This window comes from Papilio xuthus, unplaced genomic scaffold, assembly GCF_000836235.2.
Source record: "Papilio xuthus unplaced genomic scaffold, Pxut_1.1 DF824655.1, whole genome shotgun sequence".
NCBI lineage: Eukaryota > Metazoa > Arthropoda > Insecta > Lepidoptera > Papilionidae > Papilio > Papilio xuthus.
In genome coordinates, this window is record NW_013533994.1 from 4,930,847 (window position 1) to 4,941,154 (window position 10,308).

At 33.8% G+C, this 10,308-nt stretch overlaps 1 protein-coding gene across 1 annotated transcript in view; it reads left to right on the top strand.

Annotated features, from left to right (window-relative positions):
* Positions 1 to 9,507, top strand: part of LOC106127683 (lysosome-associated membrane glycoprotein 1) — a 16,259-nt gene extending 6,752 nt beyond the window's left edge. The window contains exons 3-6 of the mRNA XM_013325870.1: positions 5,238 to 5,447; positions 6,200 to 6,391; positions 7,724 to 7,862; positions 8,234 to 9,507. Of these exons, the coding sequence (XP_013181324.1) occupies positions 5,238 to 5,447; positions 6,200 to 6,391; positions 7,724 to 7,862; positions 8,234 to 8,237 (545 nt within the window). The 3' untranslated portion in view covers positions 8,238 to 9,507. The remainder of the gene's footprint in view (positions 1 to 5,237; positions 5,448 to 6,199; positions 6,392 to 7,723; positions 7,863 to 8,233) is intronic.
* Positions 9,508 to 10,308: the final 801 nt, after the last annotated feature.

The window sequence follows — 10,308 nt, forward strand, 5'->3', positions numbered from 1 at the left end:
CTTTGTTGTTACTATATTCTGCTGTAAAATGTGTTACTTTCTAACCGATAAAATCTGTGTTGTTCCTTCGTGTATTCTCAAACTCTAATAAACTTCTTTTAAATGTTGCAATAATTTCATTCTGATTTAATTTCCTTATATGTGTGTTGTTCTAAATTTGCTAACTATATCTCCTATAAGTTTGATGACATTTGCGTGAGTCTTTTCAAACGTGTTTTTTAATTCGTTTGCTGCTCCGATGAGGTTTGTATCGTTATCTTTCCTTATATTCTTAAAATAACCTCTTCGGACCTTCTTATTTACTGCGAACCTCGATTCATTGTTTTGAGAAGTGCATCCTTTATTATCAAATTCAAGATGTGTGTCTTATTAGGTTTAATAACAGGGTGTGTAAAATCATCTGACAAACTGGCATCATTCAACCTTGCCTCCTTATCTCAATATGCCATCTCTATTTCTCTAACAAATGGATCTTCAGTTCTCAGTTTAAATCTCCTTAATAAATTATGTAATTGTTCTGTTCTATCTGCAAATCAGTGTTGTTCTAATTCTTCTTAAAATCTGATTTCAGATCATTATTTCTTTGTTAGTGTTTTATTTAGTTTCAATTTGTTGTAATACTTAAATCATTGTTAATTACTTATCTCTATTCTTATTCAATTGATTAACTTATACTTACAAATGTTCACTATATCATCTCATTTGAAAATCAGCAACTCCTTTGTATAACTAAATATAAATATAGCTGTGCTTACTTTAGACTCCAAACAGTTGATTGACTCGAATGAGTGTGTACATCTGACGAAATGTGACTTTACTAATATGATATGGAAACTCAGCTAAGTAAAGTGGACTTTCTCATGAAAATTGTAATCTTTTCATCTCACTGTCTCTAATCTTAAATTGTTGAATATCTTCTGCGTTTGAAAACTCCTCATAGAATCCTCCTTAATAAAAGGGTTATTGTTGCATTGCCAAATGTTGACTTACTTGTATTATTCTAAAGCTTGCTCTGGTTCATCGCGTCAAGCGATGCTTCTTAATTTGTATTCTACTTCGATCTCAATTCAACTGTCAGTTTGTATGATATCTCCTAATACTAATCTTGTGTGATCTCCGACTATCAAGTGCATAAGTGTTTTGATTATTAATCATAGATCTCTTACGTTGTTGTGTCTGTATGCTCTTATTCATTGAATGATGTAAAAATAGCCAAACAGTTGTGTTTTCTCATTTGTCCTTTTCCGCGTAGTCTAAACTTAAATACTCTATGATACGATCTTTACCTTTAGGGTATGTGAATTTGTAAATACTTTACCAAATATTCAAATCTTCGAACGACTTGATGGTATCATATGTTGTATACTTCTCTTCTAGAAATTGTTTAAAAAGAACTTACTGCAAAGTTCCGTTCTCATCTCTTCTCATTGTAGCCTTGTATATTATTTCCATCATCTTTTGTTAATGTTCCCGTAGTGTTTCTTAAGTCTCATTCTTTCTACGAAAACTTCTGCAATAAATCTTATCTTACTTATGTGTATCTATACTACTCTCATCCAAACTCCTTAATATAATGTTGTCTAATGTACCGGCTATATGTTGTGATTTGCTAATATTGTAAGTGCACTTTTAGCTATGTTGCTCTCTCTTTCTCTCACGTTCTCTCTCTTTCGCTTTCTCTATGTCATGCTTGTTTTACCTGTATATCACTCGATAGACTCATTCCATACGAGTGAACTCTGCCTGTCTCCTTGTTTAATATACCATAATTGTATGACCTCAGTCCTCAGCTTAAAGTTATGGTACCTCACTTATGAAGAGACAGGTGGACCCTTTATTCCACATTATGGAAAAGGGCTGTTAAGGCAAAAGCAACGCACTGACATCTAGGTGTAAGGTTGTATATTGCGTCTTACCGCACTCTTAGCTCCTCTTACCTTCACCTATGTTTGCTACCTCGTTTTGTCATCAATACTTTTTACCGAGACTAACCTCTCGGTAATGAACGAGGTCTGTGTGTCCTGGTCATGGAGAGCGCTAACGACGTGTGAATGTTCTGTGTCTGAAAAAACATCTGTTAGTGCTATTCGATACAATATTAACCAGGCTGCTGCATTCCAGGAGAAGTGTGCAATTCCTTATTATTCCTTCTCCTTCGGGTCTTTTGTATTTCTGCTGCTGTATCCATGTTCTCCTAATATATCTCCTTCCAGGGTGTATGACTGCATGCTGTTTCTAATTGATATATTTTACAAGATGTGAGTTGCTTACTTAATGAATATGATTGAGCGGTTGCTTAAAAATACTTTCTTGTTTCATTGCACTTTAACTTATAAATATAATGTAATTTGTTTGATAGCATTATTGAACATATCAAAATATCTTATAATTCTTCTGTATAAAACTGAACAATCAGTTCTTCTTAAAGAAATGTGTAATAATGCAATTGGCAACATACCGCTTATAATCATACTGCTTCTTAAAAATAGTCCAGGCTTCCGCAATTTCTCGACTTACTTGTACTGTTTCAAGCAATGTTTACCTCTTCCTTGGACCATGTAACTTTTATATTACCAATAAGCTTCCGTTTTGTTGTTAATTGAAAATCTTGAAAATTGTAAAATGATACCACTCAACGGTCTCCATTACTCTTGTAAAACAATCCGACTCGATTTGGACCAAAATGTACAGGGCTTTAAATAAAAAACCCTTGTTTGCAGAAAAACGTGTTAATATTGTAGAACATGAATAACAGAAAGACCTAGAAAAAACTGATTTGACATTACTAAATTCAAATGTTTAATTTCTTCTTTTTTCTTAGATTTAATGGCGGCTAAAGTGTAAAAACTCCTTGAACAATGATTTTTAGTCGAAGATATTGTCGTGACCTTATTTGTGAAATGCTTGAATTTCCATCTGAATTTTTTTCTACGCAGTGATTAAGAAAATTTTGCACTGAAAAAACTTGTGACAGTTGTCATGCCCCAGTAACGGACAATTGCTTTTTTTTTTGTTCCTTTCATAATTGTTATTGTGTCATTCGGGTACTGCATGACTCGCCTGATAAATGTAGTTGCAATTATAAATAACCACTAAATAGTACTTAGGTATTTAAAACAATCTGTTTTTACATAATTACGAGTATGACTAATATAACGGAAGAGTTTCCTTGTATGAGTCAAATACTAGAAACTTTCAAACACATTTTAATTATTTTTACAGTAGAAGTACAAAGTATTATCAGAATATGAAAGAAGCATGGATATGTTTTAAAATCTTTATAATCTATACATATAAATGAAATTGGAGTGTCTGTCTGTTTCATTACATGAATATGTATACGGTACACCAAAATAGTATTTTTTCAATTTTTGTCTGTCTGTCTGTTTGTTCTGGCTAATCTATGAAATGGCTAGACCGATTTTGAGGGGACTTTTGTTGGTTGATAGCTGATGCAATAAGGAGTAACTTAGGCTACCTTTATTTTAGTACTGTCCAGTACCGCGCGCAGCGCAGATAGTATTTCAGGCCGACGTAATCGCAGGCCACAGCTAGTTTAGCATAATATTAAGTATTGACGTGTGAGTTGTCTCGCATGTTTGTATGTTCCGTGTATGGCGTGTTGGATCATAGCGATAACGCGGGTTATGTTATTATTAATATGAGGACGTTTCTTTCCTAACTATTGCTTATTATGCTGAAAGTTAATTTAGGTAAAACTATTCTATGACTAAATACCAAAGAGGCTAGACAAAGAATGTATCGCTTCGAAACGATTACATAACGAACTTAAAAATGTATAGAACTTACAATACTTTTCGTCAGGGGAATCGTTTCTGAGCTAATGCACTTTACCTAGTCCCGCTGTGCTTTTTAATGTGCGTCTTAGCGAATGTGAGCTATAAAAGTATATCTTACTATATTCCATATTAATGATGAAGGAAAGTAGTGACTTTTGTCAATTTCAATTTTCATTTAATTGTGTCGTGGGAATGAGTAGTGTAACTCACCACTGATCTCATATGGCCGTATTTTGTGTGCGCTAACGGTATCTCGGACAGGAAAATTTATCAAAGGATTCGTTTTACTTTCCTCGAGTAACGGTCTCTTGTGATTCGGCTCAATTTTATTTACTCAATTATCTAACGTATTATAATGGTCCTAACAACGTAATCCTAGCGCATCCTAATAACTTAATCACTCGATGAAGATTGTGTAAAAGTATCTTATTCTACTTCTTACTAATATTATAAATGCGAGTTTGATGGATGGATGTTTGGAGGTATCTCCGGAACGGTTCAACAGATCTCGCTATTATTTGGCACAAATGTAGAACACAGTTTGAAGGACACATAGGCTTGTAATTTTTTTTTATTCCGCGCGGACGGTGTCGCGGGCGACAGCTTGTGATATAATAAATACAGAGGCACAAAGTGGTCTCAGATGCGCCACATGTGCGATAAGATATCGAAGCGATGGCGTATTGTGCACACAGACATAAAGTAAACAAGGCATGTCACACAAAGTCTACTGGGAATCAAACTTAATGCATATAGGATGCGATTAAATTATATGTATTTATAAAATTTATTTAAATTGTAACGTAAACTAACAAGAGATAAATAAATGTGTTAAAACATAAAGATTAAAACGTTTCGTAACAAATTAGAAAAAATATAGAGTTTTGCTCGATTTAATTATAACAAATGGAGTCAGTATGCAAACAAAGGGGGCGGTTTGTCACAAACTCAGCAGAACTGGCAAGTGAATCATAGCTTTGTGTTATTTCGTACTGGAATAGATCGAATATCAATGTTCATATGATTATATTATACACTAGTTGTCGCCTGCGCCTCCGTCCCCGTAGGTATTAAATCAAATATCAGCGAGATCTATGCAGCCGTTCTGGAGATACATACCTTCTAACTTTACATCCATACTTATTTTTAATGTAGTATATTTTAGATAGTCGGATGATTGTTACGTAAACACAGTGGCAATCAGTCGCAATAAAATCACGAACGTACGTGAGCTGACGACCGTCCCTCGACGGTTCCGTGTTGGATGCAATTCCACGTTTTTTCGATTCTGCGAAATTGTTTCATCGAATAAAAACACTGATAACAATGAATCGTATTTATGACATGAATCACGATACTATTTAAATAATGCAAGAGATACATAAGTTCTTTCGTTAAGTATATAAAATGTTGTATTCAAATCCTTTTCTATTGCAGCATCATCCCTGGGCTACGCTCTCCTCAATGTGCCGGCGAACGCGTCCGTGGTGGACGGTAACTGCAACACGACGTCGCAGCGTTTGACCCTGGCCTGGGCGGACGGCAACCACACTCTCACCATGCACTTCCTTGCCAATGACACCACCAAGACGTACCACCTCAACAGTCTTAACATCACCATCTCACCGGAGATACTCATTAACTCTTGTAAGTTGCCATTCCTTAGACACTGCGCGACCGTCGAAAAAGAATATGTTTGTTTTGTTTATATTTTCTTGAGATGTCTTTAAAACGTGTTGTGCAAAAACTTTCTAATGATCGCATTAAGGCTAATTTAGAAACTAATGTAGATTTCATTTATAATTAGTCTGTCTACGTATAGGAAACATCTGATAATATTATCGGAGTTTATTCATCCAATACTAAATGTCCCCAATTTTTGTAACATGTTGCAAATTGTGTACAACAATTAGTGACAGTTTTTAGTTGTGACAATCGTGGGTAAGCGACGTGACGTCATCATTAAACTCGTAAAGAGCACGTCTGTTTTCATATCAACTCGATAGCTTATCACCTTTACAATTAGTTTGTTTATTATTTATAGTTAAATTGTTAATTAAGTCATTTTGTTTGTACATTTTTAATAGATTATTTCTAAATTATTTATTTCTAACGGAACATTAGTGATTATGTTAACGGGAAGATGGATTTTATTGTTAAAATTCTTATTTAATCAACGTATTATAAATCTACAATTAGTGGCCTTTTAATGTTTTTACCCAATGGGTTACTGATAACATAATCTCTGTATAAAATACATCGTCTTTCATATTTGACAAAACATATATAACTTTTAAGGTGGGTTTTTGGTCTCAGAAAGTGACGGTTAGAATAGCAGTGATTAAGTTGTAAATTGTCGTGTCTATTTTGATGTATTGTACGTGTGTACTGTGCGGCAGCGCTGTCCCGCAGCGTGGAGGTGTGGCACGGCGCGGAGTGGGCGATGCCGCTGAACACGTCGTACCGGTGCGCGGCGGACACCCAGCTCAACCTCACCGCGGAGGTGACCAGCGTCGCCGCCACGCTCACGCTCTCGCAGCTGCAGGAGGAGGCCTTCCGCACCCAGCACAACAACAACAGCTTCAGCTCAGGTTTGTTATATATCTACAAGATAGTAAATTTGGGTGTTTTGTTTGTAACATAGGAAAAAAAAGACATGTTTGCGTAGCTGATAAAGAAAATCCAATTTTTTCAATTCTTGTTTGTTTGTATGTTTGTCCACGAGGCCACGTTTGTTCCGAGGAACGTTCCGGAAGGTGGCTGAGTTCATCCGTACCCAGAACTTTATGTACTTTGGCTACTAATGTTGTTATTGTGCATACTTTTGGAGATCCCAGGAACCTTATCAGTCAGATAAAACTAAACATAGAGTTTAAATAAATTGTTCATTTTATTTTAAACAGTTTTATATAAGCAGCTACTGTGTAAACGAGGTTCATGTTTTAATATCGTTACAATAAGCCACTTCTTGAGCAAAAAATCTGAAACACTGTTTAAACATTTAAATGTGCCCCGACCTCGCCTCGTGCCCGGCGCCGAGCTGGGGCCGGCAGCCGGAGCGACGCCCGGTCAAGGCGATGCCGATTCTTAAACATTTTTCCTCCCCCTTGTTTCAATATCTGTCATCTCACACAGTAGAAAGGAATTGAAATTGTTTCATTACAATCTCTCAAATATAACTAATGCTTATTATTATTTTTACAATTTTTAAATTAATATTTCCTATCGCGTGGTCTTGTTAAAACGGGTCATGATATCTTAAGATTAGGTAATGCGTTGTATCTTTTTTGTTGCAATACTAGCTTTCGCGCGCGACTTCGTACACGCAGTATTAAAAAAATCTTGAATAGTAAGCCTATGTGTTCCTCCTGGCTATGTTCTACGTCTATCAGTACAGTCGTTCTGGTGATACCTTCAAACAAATATCCTTACATCCATCCATCCATGTCAACATTCGTATTTAATATTGGTAAAATTATGACGAACGTCAAAGATTAATAAAATCATTAAAAGCATATTTCCGTTGCCAATTTATTTATATATTACTCTCTGGGTTTTATCGAATGTGTCATTTTGCCAAAATCTCGAAACTTCCTCTTGATTTACCAAATAACCTTGACCCGATACTGTATATACTGATACGTTTCCATCCGATATTATAAGTTATTTAAATTTAAAATATTCAATCTGTTATTCATGACAAGTTGTCGCCCGCGACTCCGTCCGCTCAGGATTAAATGAAAAAAAAATGTATTAGTAGATACATTCTAACAAATATCCATCAAGCCATACATCCAAACATTTGCTTTTAATTGTTTAAATTTGCAACATAATTACGTTCAGCACCGACAACTGGGACTAGTTCATTCTTATATGAAATAGTGACATGGAATGTGTTATCATGGTATACGTGTGTGTGTCAGCGCGCGAGTGCGGCTCGGCGGACTTGCCGGACGCTGTGCCGATAGCGGTGGGATGTGCGCTCGGCGGACTCGTCGTCGTCGTCCTCATCGCCTACCTCGAGGGTCGTCGCCGCTCCGCCGCGCGCGGCTACCTCTCCATGTGAGTTACACTCCATTACTCTTCTCTACACTCAGTAACAATACTCACCTCAAGTTATACTAAGTAAAATTACTTACAAACATTCAATAACAATACTATTTTTAGACATTTTAAATTAGAATGGCGCGAATGACGTGCTTTCATTACAAAGTTAAGTGTCAGAATGATTAGCGAGGGTGACATAAACGCAGACACTTTAGTAAGGCTGGTGTTGCGCCAGTACACCGGCTTCTTCTTCTCTACATATGAGTTACACTCAGTAACAATACTCACAGTTCTTTTGTACAACAAAATACGGTAATCATCTAAAACGTTATTTTTTTCTGTTGTGTTCACTAAAATTAATGTAACCTTTTTGCAATTTATTTCAGGTAATAAGTGATGGATGTCAACACGTGCCGTAGTCAATATAATAAATATAGTTAACAAATAAATATAATTCGTTGCATCGCATTCACGACACGAGACAACAGACGCGCACCGCCGAGTGTTGCCCTCATCAAAACATTTGCTCAAAATTAAACTAAACATCGGTAGTGTTAACTAAAATGTGGACATTTCAGCTTTTATTGAACGCAACTACCTATCGTTAAATACAAATAATTTAAGCTCTAGAATATTTAAAAAAAAACTCTTTTTTAAGTAAAAAAAAAACAAAAACTACGTAATGTTATTTTTTTTTATGGAAGTAACGGAAATAAGCTTCATTATGATGATTTCTAGAGCCTAAATAATTATGTATTATAGTAAAAAAAAATATTGTGCTTTGTAAAAACGTGTCCATATTAAGTACTAACTACATCTTTGACTTTGCATCTCAGATTTGTAATTTTTTTTTGTTAAAAAGCTAATTTTATTTTATCTGATTTTTTCTACTTTTTATATCAACGCCGGCGAGTGGCAACAACGAAGTCAATACAATTTTTTATTTATGTATTTTTTAAATGGCAACATTTTGTCTGAATTAATATAAGTTGTCAGATTTATAAAAAAAGTGTATAATTCTTTGTATTCTAAATATAAGCGAGTTGAATATGTTTTATTTAAATGATATGGAATTAATTAAATGTTTTATTTTTAATTACATTTCCTATATTAATATTATAATTTGGATAAATTTTAAAAACAACAAAAAAATAAATATCCTCGCTGGCTGAAAAAAAAATATTTTTACTTTTTTTTATTTTCTTGCATAATAGATGTGAAAATATATTTTTATGCGAGAATCCTCTAAAACAAATGAGGTGCAGCGATTGAAAGTAAAAAACACTGTGTTTCCATTATCGTGATGATTGTAAATATACATATAGCCATCCCTTACATTCTGTTTGTAATGAAAAGAGACGACCATATGTATAGATATAGTTGTCTCGTAGTTGGAATTACACGTACATATAAAATGTGATTTAGTACTTTTTAAAGTGAGTTTGGTAGAATACGATTTTTTTTTAATTTCGATACAAATTAAATATTTCTTAATCAAATTTTTCATTGAACTTGGAGATCATTAGAGTTTCATTGTCATCAACACATCTGTCCATTTTAATTAAGTGTAATTTACGATAACTACAGCATCCTGTAATATTTCACCGTAAATTTCCACTGGTAAAATGTTGCAAAATACTTCGACATAATTCTAATATATTAAAAAAACCTTTACCAGTGGAAATATAATCCTGTATGTTACTAGATGGATTTTATTTGTAAATGTATACATTTGTTCGGAGTTCTGTCGTTTAGTTTCAAATGATATAATTAACATCTATAGATTGGTATCTGCTCTTGTCAGAACATCGAAGAGACAACAAATATAAGGTTATAAAAGAAAAAAATCTAAGCACTCTATTGCGAACTGATTTGTGTTGATTTTTTTTTATTTATTTATCTTCAAAATATATTCATTTATTTTGTATTTTAATTAAGTGCAATGTGGAATTTTCTATTTTTCAGTGGATTTTTTTTCTTTAATTTTTTCTATGGTTTTTTTTTTGTGATCCGTAATAGAGTGCTTTGGTTATTTTGTGATGTATGGAATAAATGAAATAAATGTTTTTTATTGCCACAAACGGCTTTTATTTTGTTATGTATACAATAAATACCTTTTTATTATTATTATTTACAAAAAACTATATACTTATTCCTATATTTACACAATAAAACCTATTGAACACGACAACATTGTATATAATGGCTAAAAAAAAACTTGCAAATTTATTTCAAAGTTTGTACGAATTACATAAAACTTCTACACGTCTATATATTTTTCAAAATATATTTTTTTGATCCAGAAATGTATTGCTCTGAGGCTTACGAGTCACGAGTTTTATTTTATTTCAACTAGATGGTGTTGTTTTCAATATAAAGATTTAATAATTATATCTCGTCAGATATTTAACAAAGAACACAATTAAAGTTGCAGGTTTAATACGTACGATAATATAGAATT